We start from the raw sequence: 12,232 nt of genomic DNA, 5'->3' as shown, positions 1-12,232 counted from the left end.
GGTTTATATAACCTCTGGTTGCTGACTCGTCATGTTCCGGGTATATTGGTCCTCCTACTCTGACGTGATTTTGGGTCGGTGTGGCTCGATTATTGGTTGTCGATCGAGAAGGGGTTGACTCTTTTGGCTGTGCCGCCTTCTCCTACTCAGCGTTTTCCGTCTGCCATAGTGCTTATGACCTACTTCATATAGCTCTTCCTCATCGTCAGCGTTATTACGCTGCCGCGTTAACATTCTGATTAGTCAGGAATTGCTTGTACACTTCCTTGTAAACCCAAGCTTCCCGGTTCATGTCCTCATTACTGTTTTTTTAATCTTACAGTCTAATTATTGTGATTCCAAATTTACCCAAAAAAACTACATCTACATGTACGTAACCTTTGATCCATCACACTGAAGCAATTGTTTTCCTTTAATTTCCAATTTTATTTTCAATCTCTACAAGTACAGTCAGTAAATTGTATCCGCCACAAATAACTCTTCATAATGCATGTTTACACACATTTCTTACAGCTCAACATTATGTTTTCAAGTATATTAGAATATATCAGTATTGCTTGCCTGCATGATCACCCTGTGTGCATCTTTGCACTATACAGAAAGTTACGTGCATGCTTCCAGTCAATCACCATGTATGATATTCTTCACAAATGTACAGATACTAGCGAGTGCATGCTGTTGCACTTCACTGTGGTACACAATCCAAAGGAGGGAAATAATTATGACAACGCGTAGAATTGCATCCAGCCACCAGAATCTGCAGAAAGAAACACAAAAATAAAGTAATGTGAGATTTTTTCTATTTTAGTAAAATAATTCTTAGATATCCCTATCATAAAGAGCGGATATTATTCAAATATTTATTTGGTGTGGAAGAAGGAATTGAAAATAACCATCTGGCGACCTGTATACGGGAATCATCCGAATGAAATATTTGTCTGGATCACCAGCTACCATAAGTGAAGTTCTTAAGGTTTTATTCAGACCAGGAGAGTACTAAGAAACAAAGAACAGAAGTTGAGGCATGGTGATTATTTCTCTGGGTTCTCTTCTTTTCTAAATTCTGCTGGGATCTCTGCCATACTTTCTCAAATAATCCAGGTTATCTTTACTCCCTAAGCAAATGCAGGGATTGTGCTTGAATGTATGTCTGTAATATCCTAAGCTTACCTTTACTCAAACAGCTACCATGTAGCTACCACAACTTACTTACTTACCTATCACAACAGTCAAAATAAATACTGTTACTCTGGATTTATGTGACATTTATGTACTGAAAAGAATAATATCTGATTGTAGCTTCCTGTTACACATCATTTATTATTCAATAAATGTCACTGGTTCATCGTGTTACGTGCAACGCGTAATTCTGAAGCTTATTTAAACTTTTCTTACATACAAAGATTGAGTGTTTTAAACCTTATTTAAATGCTTCTGCATATTGAATTACATGTTTCTACCGACACTGTTCATCATCAGATATTTCAAAATTGTTGTTGGAAACTGCTGTGCGTCCGTTTTGTTATTCTATTATTTGATGTGTAGTCCCATCTACGTGCTAGTGTCTCTGCCTGCTGTATATGCAGGTGAGTACACAAATAATGGGAAAACTAAGAAATTGGATATAATTTGTGTTGGCTATATTGAAAGAACTTCAATTGGCAACGCTGAATATTCTTCCCTTTGTTTACACTTTGTAGGTAGGTAATGGTAATGGACACAACACATTTCTAATGCGCAACAAATGAAGTAAAAAAAAGCGTCATTCTCTATGCAGTCAATGCGATTGTTACGTGATTCAACAGTAGAACTGTTGGAAGAGGTACTTTTCTGTGTGGTCCATGCCGAGGCTATATAAGGAGCAGCAGCTGCGATTACGAGAAAGTCTTGAGAGGGGAGGTAGAAGAATAGGAGTTGTGAGACAGTCGCCAGCCAGCAAGGACGTCAACAGGGAAACTGAGAACGCTATGGCGTTGAAATCCATTAAAATGTGACAACCCGTGAAGATACAAGAGGCTGAGAAATCTTCGTATGTGCTGTAATGAACTGCAGAGTGTGTTAATTAGTGTTTTCGTTATAGTTATTTGTAGCCACGTTCAGTAACAGTTCGTTAAACCCAATTACCAATCCAAAACACGTCTATAATCACTCGATCGTGTGACTATATATATATGGACAGGAATTTTCCGTTATATGTTAACTTTATTAAGTGAACGCAAAGAATGCATTACTAGTAGCAGAGTTTGCAAATTTCTTACATTATGTAACACCGCGGATTTCATCGTACTTACTTCTGAAAAGTATGGTCCTCTGGGTTCCAGTGCCACGTTGTCCAGCAAAAGAACAGTATTACTGTATCCAATATTCAGGGTCAAAGAATAAGCCAAACAAGAATCCAGCAGAAACACGTGGCAAGCTGAGCTCAGCTTCTAATGTAAGTTACTTGCCTTATTCTTCAACCAAGAAGAAGGAGCTGATATTGTAAATCTTGCCTTGAGTGTTTCGTAGAAATTGACTGAAGTTAGGACAACGACAATGCGATATTTTGGGCTTAGCGACGGCAATATTGCTTACTAAGATATGAAATCCCCACACGAGTTCGAAAGCAGGAGCGCGGAGAGTGAGTGGCGATAGGTAGCGATTGAGTCGAGATGAGAGTTTTGTCGCTAGTGCTACGGCAAGTATAGTGCAATAGGAAAGACCAACCCAGTCTAATATAACCTTCTATCGATTAGAAAATGAAGCGCCCAGCACGTGTATACACAGCAAGTATTTCGTATCCTTCATAAGATTGTGAGTAGAAATTCAATCAGAATTTTGTTGAGTACACGAAATTTGGAAACGCCATTATGTGGGTTTACGAGTTACTCTCTGCCGCAGTTTATTAAGTAACGCATTTCTTTTGGCCGCGCCATAGCTCAAGCGGTTAGTCGCTGGCTTCCCACCGCGGCGGCCCTGGTTCGTTCCCGGGTCTGGTCAAGTGCGATTGTGGTGGACAAAGTGGCGCTGGGGCAGGTTTTCTCCGAGTACTTTGGTTTTCCTTGCCAATCTTCATTTCCCCAATTGCTCCACAATCACCCTCACCTATCATCTGGGACTGGTACAATAGGCAAGAAGTGGCCGCAGTACAAGGGACTAACACCCCACTAACAATAAAAAAAAACATTCCTTTTATTCATATCTGTTGTAAAGAAAACCGAATTTAACGGCCGTGGGTAGCCGTTTCGCTGACCACGTTACTCTCTCTGTAAGCAAAAGTTGGCACTAACCTCGCCGACATGCGACGGTGGCTCGGTCGGTACAGTTCGCGTGCGGACTACAGGCCACAGAGTTTCTTTGTTTTTTGTTTGCAGTATAGGCGCTTCGTTTCATTGTGTGCGACCGGCCACATAGTCTTAGGAACTTGCATGTAGAGCTACCGGATCCACGAATCAAAGAGCCATTTCTATTTCTGTACACATTTCGTTTGCATTTGTTTGGAATCTTTAACTAAGTCCACGTGTCAGTTTCTTTCCCCATATATTTTATGCTGTATTTTGTTACCTGTTCTGTTATATAGTCGTGAAACTGCACATCGTGAATTATTAATGGCCTACCCTCCCTTGAGGTTTACAGTTACCAGGTTATAATAAGTCATCAGTAGACGGATTCCCAAAATATATTGTAACGTGTTTCGTTACTGAATACGCCGTAGAGATCGTTAATTGGTTTATTGAACAATCTACAAATATCGGCTACAATTGTTTATCACACAGCTGCGGGTTTCCACACTTTACAAACCCTACAACAAAATCTCTTAACACAATATTCACTTGTCTTCACGTACTAATAACGCGGGAGCTATACAAGTCTCCCTGAATTACACACTCCAGATATAACTGGTTATCACGAACTATCACTGATTCTCGCACACGCGGCTGTAGCTCGTAACTTGCGAACTGAGAACCCGTTGATAAGACACTCGGCGACTGTTACTTTAAAACTCTGCGACTGCTACGTTACAACTCGACTCGGCGACTGTTACTTTACAACTCGGCGACTGCCCACATTACAACTGACTGGTAGCTGCTGTGCAGTTCCCTTATATAGCCGCAGTGTTGCCTGTTGCGTGCCACGTCACAGTAGGAAGTTGATTATGGGTACGTAGCGTTGCGCGTTACGTCACCGCGGAGGGTGGGAGGGAGCGCTACGTTACCGCCACGCGCCTGTGGCCTGAGTTGCCTCGGTCCTGCTGGGTAGGGAGGGGTTCTCCGTTGCGCAACATTTTACAATATTGTTATATTTTAGCGTCCTGTTGCACTGATTTTCAGCCATTATATGTATACAGTGGCCGTCTTGTAGTGCACACAATTTCACCTGTCACTTCACAACATGTTTCGGCAACACAGTGCCACAGTTGTAATGTTGGATCCAACATTACAACACTCGCAGCTAAGAAGGGAACACACATCACAAGACGCGGTTTACGCAGAAAATAAGAAAAACGACCCCGTAGTGAACGAACCACATACAAGTTTTAATTAAGACAAATAAAATGAGTTATCTTAACAAGTTTTAGCGAGTGTAAATTTATCATAGTTGACAAACACGGACCTTTTAAATACTTTTTAAATGGTTGGTGAAAACATATGAAGGCAGGCAATGCAATAGATTGACGTAGATGGGACACCTGATGATGGCACTGTGTTGCCGAAACATGTTGTGAAGTGACAGGTGAAATTGTGTGCACTACAAGACGGCCACTGTATACATATAATCCTAAATATATGTGTCTCCAAATCTTTGTTCTTCCAGCAAAATTGTAACCTTCAGTCAGTATCATCACAACCTCGAATCCAACATACTTCCTTCTTTCCTCTCCTTAGCTCGAGCGTGCCTCAAATTCTGTGGCAAATGTCATTCAGCTTGTACTTAAGATTATAAATCATTGATCTAACTGGGAGTTGGCATGACAGGACTTCCACAAGAAACAGTGAAAAGCTGAGAATTATGCAGAGTTCCTTTTTTCATATGGAAAAAAACAGTTTTTAATTAAATTCCGCAATAAAATATTAATTGATTTTCATCTCAACCTGTTAACCGTACAGATTCTGAACGGACACCAAGTTATCTGATGGATGATAAAACCAGTATTTCACGGAAGAGATCTTTTGAAGCGGCTTTCCGCAATTCCTTTCATAACATAGCAAAACCATTTTTATTTAAATTAGTGATCATTTTAAAATTTCTCGTACTTGCATCAAACAAATGTTAATTAAACTCATGCACTTTAATAGCAGCATGGAATCAAACCGTAACTGGGCATTAGAGTAGAAATTGTTAATACTGGGGAAATCTCATATATCAGCCACATACTCGTACTAACTCAGAAATTGTAAACAGTAGCCAGGTCTTGAACATTAACCAATTGCTAGCACGGACTTGAAGATGCAGGTAATAAAGAATACTGTGGCATGTAGATCCGCTGCTAGACAACGACACGGAATAAGCGACACTAGAACAGCCGCTGCTAAGTAATGGCTCTGCAAACAACGGCCGTTGCTACGCAATGACTGAGTAGCGATTACGTGGGTACCCCAACAGACACGGACTCAACAATTACACTACAATGGAGGAACGGTGTTTTCTGTGCGTTCTATGCCGAAATGTTACAAACCGGGCAATTCGGTGAGTTAGCTGGTGAGTGAGTGATTTAGAGGACTGTTACAGTTCAATCTTTGTAAGCTGTTGATGTGAGAAGCCGGTTACTGAGGCCGGGGACCGTTCGGGAACCCAAAGGAAGGTGAGTGACGGTCGTTGGAAGCCACTACAAAAGATCGGTTAGTGAAGAGTGTAGCAGGCTGAGAAGACGTAGTTTGCCCTCTAGTAATTTTCTGAAGTAAAGTATCAAGTTGTATTGTGTACACTAAATCCAATTACTTATCCAAACCCCATCTATAGTTACAACAATCGTGACAACGGGTCTACTTACTATAATATGTTAAATTTATCAGTTTATTTATGTGACACATAACAAACTTACCAGAGTTTGACAGGTCAGTCATATAATGTATAGTATATATAGGTGTATACGCATGCTACTATAATTATTTTGCTTCTGGACATTATGTATAATCCTGGTTTCTGTTTAAATCAAAATATTCCGGAAACTCATTTCTGACCCCATCTTCAGGTGGAACCTGCTAAGTTTGGGGCAGTCAATAGAGCTATCCCCTATCTTTGCACATCAGCTATGCTTGGTTTATATATTCTATCATGTGTCGGGACTGATGTCTGTAGATTGGGACTACCTTTATCGATTGGGCCCAACTGAAGATGGAGACAGAATTCAATCTCTAAAGCTCTAATTATTCTAAATAAAAACAGGACGATAGGGAATATCCAGAGGCCCATTAATTGTACTAATATACCAACATCACAAACTTTTAGTTCTTATTTCCATACGCTGCAATTCAAAACTTTGTATGTAACTGAAATATTCTGGTACCGTTGTGCATTCTACCTTGTGTAAATTCTTCTTGCTTGTGTCCTGTCTTCAGGCTCCTTCAGTAAATACACTAATGCTCCTTTCGTAGCGGAAGTGAAATACTCTTTTACATCAACATTATGGATTTCTTTCATTTGAAACTCTTTGTCAGCTGGAAGGACTTGATCAATAAGCCACAACATCATGTCATTCTTTAAGTACCATGAATTGCTTGCAAAGTGAAAGAGTGCCATCGATGCTAAGAAAATGCGTTTTTGAATTCTTAGTAATCTGAAATAAGACACATTACCTGAATTTATACCTTCAAAAAATTTAATCTTAATTGCACTTAAGTTATCCTCTTATAACAGTCAAAGAATATCATAAATAATGCATGATGTCTCAAACAGGAAAATAACAGAAGTATTTGGATTTGTAAGACTGTTTAAGATAGAAATCCAGCTGCTTAAAAATAGTGTTGTGAGGTTTTATTTTCATCTTATTTCGTAAGTCCCAGAAGGAAATTGCTAGAATTGTATACTTCATTTGTATATATATGGAACATCATGACACAGGTTATCAGCAAAACAAAGCAAGAATCCTATCATACGCTGATATTCAGCACATATTAGTATGAGCAAATCTGTGTGTACTGAATGTTGCAGTTGAATGGTTTACAGGAAGATCAAGGTTAAATTCTCAATCCAGGGGCTAGTTATGCCAACAGTGGTCTTAGGTAGTTTTCTAAGCCCTTCAATGCCTATAATGGGGTAGGGTTTTAAAAGAATAGATGGCAACTTCCTTTTATATCCCTCCAAATTTACATATCCTTTCATTTGATACCATACAACATATGTAACATTGTTAAACGAGTAATAGTAAATTAACCAGAAACTAGGATCATAATTCTAAGTTTTAAAATCTGCGTTTGCATTGTATAATACTTACAATGGTTTCTTTCCTGCAAATTTGAGAAGGCTGTCAACCAGTATTGCTGGGATTAAGTGCAAAAGAATCATCGTCCAGAAATATATAATTCTGTTGTCAGTTATGTAGACAGAAGGCTTCCACAACATGTTGCCCAGAGGATTCTCTGCTGTTACTTCCAGACCAATATCAAGTAATAGCTTTAAGGTTATTTGCTTCAATTTTCCTGATGATGCATTATACACTGCAGGGTTCAAGTTACTGTACAAAACAAATGGCACAAGTTTTGAGTATATTAAAAATATCTCTGGAACACAGACACTAGATTCTAATAAACAATGCTTGGATTCAATTTCAGATTACTCCATGAAGATACTGCGGCACTGTCGATACTTCAAGAGACTAACAGGCAGTCAGTTTCTATAACAAATATTTATCTTTGCTAGATTGAATGCACGGAGGAACTTCGTTTTGACCTAAGGCTCAGAGTCAGATGATTCACCCTTCTTAACAATGTATATATAATTTTCTTTGAATAAACGTTATACATAAAATTTGTTGAGTATTTTTTTCGGCATGGAAAGCATTATCGTATCTTACATTAATTTATATGGGGAAAATTGTTTCGCTTAACGAGTGTTTCGCATTACGAGTACGATTCTGGAAAGAATTATGCTCGTTAAGCGAGGTTCCACTGTAGCATTAGAAGCAAATGTATTTGCAAAAGTATGATCAGAGATACAATACAATAAAGCGAGCTAGCTGCATGTTCCTTTACAAGGAAAAGTATGAAACCGTTACTACTGAGCTGTATATGCATCAGTAGAGAGTAAAAGTTATAGAACAATATACAGTACATGAGGTATTTGACTCAAACAACGTCCACATATTTGAATAAAAATTTTAATTTTTCTACGTAGCGCATAAAATTAAAGGGGGCACGCGGTAGCGTAGTTGGTTGAGGGGCTATGATACAAGCCGGAAGGTCGCTGCTTCAAGTCCCGATGAGGTCGTTGGATATTTTCAGTTGACCTAATCCTTCCAGCCGCATTATGGCCGTGGGGTTCACTCAGCCTCTAACAGAAATGAGTACCAGGAATTAATTAAATAATTTTCCTGGGGAGTAAAGCGCGACAGGCGTGTAAGACTGAAAACCTTGCCGCCATCTTGAAGCAGATTGTCTAGATAATGTGGGACCCTGAACGTTTCACAACCATATAGGCCTTCATGGTCTGGTACAGGGATAGGTTTACTTTTTTTTTTACATAAAATTAAAAAAAACAGCTGAATGATTAAGAACCGAACCAAGTTAGTTGTTCCTGTGGTTAACTAATTAACTCTAGACCATGAAGATGTATAGGGGAGAGGAAGTATAAATCCATGTATTCTTGACCTGGATATTAGTTGGAGGTACTTGGTCACGTTCACACGGTACCAATTGGATAGGAGGTTGGGTGGGCCCAGGATCCAGTCTGGACGACGTGGAAAGGAAAGAAATCTTGCCCTATCGGGACTCCAACACGGAACTTTCGGGTCTCCAGCCCATAGCTAGTCGCTATACAAATTTAGCTACACCAGATCCCAGAAAGAGGTTCATGCATGCTTATGCATAACATGAATTCGGAGTTTTGTAGTTAGTTTTCATCGCAAACATTCTAACATAAAAAGTGCATAAAACATGAGTCGGAAGAAATGGGAGAATGGAGTAGCTTCTGAAAGCTGACATCTGGAGGGCGAGCTGACAGTTGTGCTCTTTAGACACACTGTTTTAGGCCATATGTCACAGAGAGGATGGACTCATTTACCGTATTATCCTTGAAAGACACAAACATAGGCATAATTGTTGGTCTTTGAATATTGAATGTTGGTTAGAGAGAGGTACAGTTGCCATTTGTTTAGTTTCAAGAGTATTCGACACTAGTGAGATTTCCTTCTCACTCATATCCAAAAATTTGAATTAAATTTCAAGATAGATAACTTTTATTGAAGAAATACATAACGAGATATATACAGAAATATTTTCCATCAGATAAGTATATTTTCATAATTATCGGATAATTAAGTGCCATATTATTTAATCTAAATGTCCATATCTAATAGTGACCTACTTCCTCTTTATCGAAGATCACGAATCTTGGCATTGCTTCACAATTTCTTATTAAGATTTCAGATATAAAATTGTATAAAAATCACTACATCCGTTCTCGAGTTCATTTGTGCATTCACACGGACAGAAATATTGAAGGAAACTAACGGTTACCTTTTTATTTTTGCAGTACAGCTTGTGAACATGCCTAAACATTTCATTTATAACATTCTTCACTCTGCTATCCATTTTTCCACATTTTTGGCTCTCGGACAAAGGTACACACACACACACACACCATAACTATGCCACTTGGCAGCAAGCAGACCATAAAAGCAGTACTCTGTCCTTGCAAGTGAGCCCTTGCAGTCTGGTAGAAAGCCATCGGCGTTTCGGAGGTGTACCTGCTTCCATCTTCAATGTTGAAATATAACTCAAACGAAAAATCGACAAGAGTCATAGAGTAAGAGGAGCTGTGTGGCATTCCATTCTCCTAGGTCCGACTTCACAGCAACAAATGAGTTTCTTTATTTTCTGATCATCTAGTCACGTGACAAAAATAAATTATCGGTGTATAAATATATCTACCCATGTGCATCCAGATTTCATGCCAATTGTGTTACACTTGCGAGTGTTGCCGTCATATCTGCTGCTGTGTGTGTCCTGTCCTCTAACCCAGTGTTCCGCAACCTTTTTCTACTCGCGGCACACCGTGAAGTATCCAAGACTCAACACGGCACGCCGAAATGTTATTCCCCTCAAAAACGCATGATATCAGACTATTAATATAAATACGTAACGTGATCAACTTATTACTCTAACATTATTATATTGCTATTCTATTATCATTAAACAGAAATCGACTCGTGCATTTATTAGCAATTAATGAACTTTAATCCATTGTAGAGTGCAGAAAATGCACTTCTATTACTATTAAAGTAAATACAGTAATTCTACTCATACCTTCAATGTGATATTTGCGCCTGCGTAGCTGCACACAGGCGACTGATCCGTGGTGGAATCGTTGACAACGCAAGTCTCATTTCTTCATCGATGGATTTGAGCCGCTCCCTCTTTGATGTCTTAATTTCAGTTAACTTCGAGAAGCCCAGTTCACACAAATATGTAGTTGAAAATGGCAATAACACATTAACTGCCATCTCGGAGATAGCCGGGTATTCACTCCTTATTGCCAACCAAAACGTATCCAAAGGCACTTCGAGAAGTTTCAGTTTCAATGTTCTGTCTGCTTTTAAATCTGCGAGTTCCTCTTGTATATTAATCGGAAGATGTTCTGAATTCACAGCAAATGGATCACGAACCCAGTCGAAATCTTGTACACTCTCTCCAAAATACTTATTGAATTTCTGCTGCAGCAATTCTAAATGTTCTTTAATTGTGTCCATCACCACTTTATTGCCGTCAGCAAGTGGCCATACAGCCGGGGACATCTCAAACGACCCATCTGTAATTCTCTAACTAGCAACCTCAATTTGCGAACTACTTCAGAGCACAGCTGTGATAGAACTGAAGCAGTTGTAAAACGTGGGATCTCTACTCTTCAAACGGAAGAAGTGACACTATACCAACTTATTTTTGAAATATTTATAATTTTAAATGAGGTCCAACAATCGGTGGGTGCATCGTTACAGGAAGAAAGTCATAAAGTTGAAGAAGCTCTAATTTCTAACAAACAGGGGCAAATATCGAAACAGCGTTATAAAAGACAGGAAAACCCATGCTAATCCCTGCAGTTTTATGGCAAAGCACGTACACAGAACATGGGGCAAGCGTATCAAAGAAGCTGCGTAGATGCGAGAAAAATAAAAATAAATCAATAATGAAAACTATGATATAACAACAACTGTGAGTAAATAAGTTACATTTAATTTCTTAGAATACAACATTACTGTACATAAAAGATCACGGCATGTAATAAAGAATAAACAAGCAGCATCTTATTTAATCAGTGCAGTGGCTGAGAATAAAATACAAGCATATGAAACACGGTAACTGGGATAAAATAAAACGAATAAAATTCCACAATTAATTTCTTAAAATAGTTAAAATTTCGCCACAACCTTTCACCTTGTGACGGCACACCGGTTGCGGAACACTGCTCTAACCAGATGTCCCTATATGTGCAACCTGGCATGTCACGTAATTTATAAAATATTGTTTAAAAAACAAAATGATCCATGGATATGTAATATTTTAGAATTATCTTCCCTTTTGAAAGTACTGTAACTTCATCTGCAGCCAAATGTTCAGAAAGGACATGCTATTTTGAGTACGCATCATTTAGGAAGTTGAAAATATGTATTCATTTCCATAGCTGGGCACAGTTCTTTCTGTCCTTAACTAACTAAGAACTACACCATGAAGATATATTGGGGGCACACGTTAGCATAGTTGGTTGAGGCACTATGCTACAAGCCTAGGTTGCGGGTTCTATTCACAATTAGGTCATTGGATTTTCTTCAGTTTACCTAATCCTTCCAGCCACACTATGGCCTTTGGATCGACTCAGACTCTAACAGAAATGAGTACCAGGGATCTTCTTGGGAGTAAATGGTGGCGAGTGCATAAGGCTGACAAACTTTCTGCCATCTAATTGTCTAGAAGGTGTGGGAACTTTGACTTCTCACAAGCTTATGGGCGTCCACATCCTGTTACAGGGTAGTTTTTTACAATGTGAAGGGGAATGGATGTATAGATACACTTTGGTCATATTACCAAGATCATTGACATTG

At 39.0% G+C, this 12,232-nt stretch overlaps 1 protein-coding gene across 5 annotated transcripts in view; it reads right to left on the bottom strand.

Annotated features, from left to right (window-relative positions):
* Window positions 1-416: 416 nt before the first annotated feature.
* Window positions 417-12,232, bottom strand: part of LOC111875526 (putative fatty acyl-CoA reductase CG5065) — a 45,540-nt gene continuing 33,724 nt past the window's right edge. For 4 of the 5 annotated variants that reach the window (XM_023871849.2, XM_023871852.2, XM_023871847.2 and 1 more), the window contains 3 exons: window positions 7,415-7,654; window positions 6,503-6,757; window positions 417-757 (listed from right to left, as the gene is read on the bottom strand). In XM_023871849.2, the coding sequence (XP_023727617.1) occupies window positions 622-757; window positions 6,503-6,757; window positions 7,415-7,654 (631 nt within the window). In that variant the 3' untranslated portion in view covers window positions 417-621. The remainder of the gene's footprint in view (window positions 758-6,502; window positions 6,758-7,414; window positions 7,655-12,232) is intronic. The other variant, XM_023871851.2, reaches the window with a different exon arrangement.

Source organism: Cryptotermes secundus, unplaced genomic scaffold (assembly GCF_002891405.2).
Source record: "Cryptotermes secundus unplaced genomic scaffold, Csec_1.0 scaffold468, whole genome shotgun sequence".
NCBI classification, from domain to species: domain Eukaryota; kingdom Metazoa; phylum Arthropoda; class Insecta; order Blattodea; family Kalotermitidae; genus Cryptotermes; species Cryptotermes secundus.
This window is presented reverse-complemented; position numbering and strand designations above follow the sequence as displayed.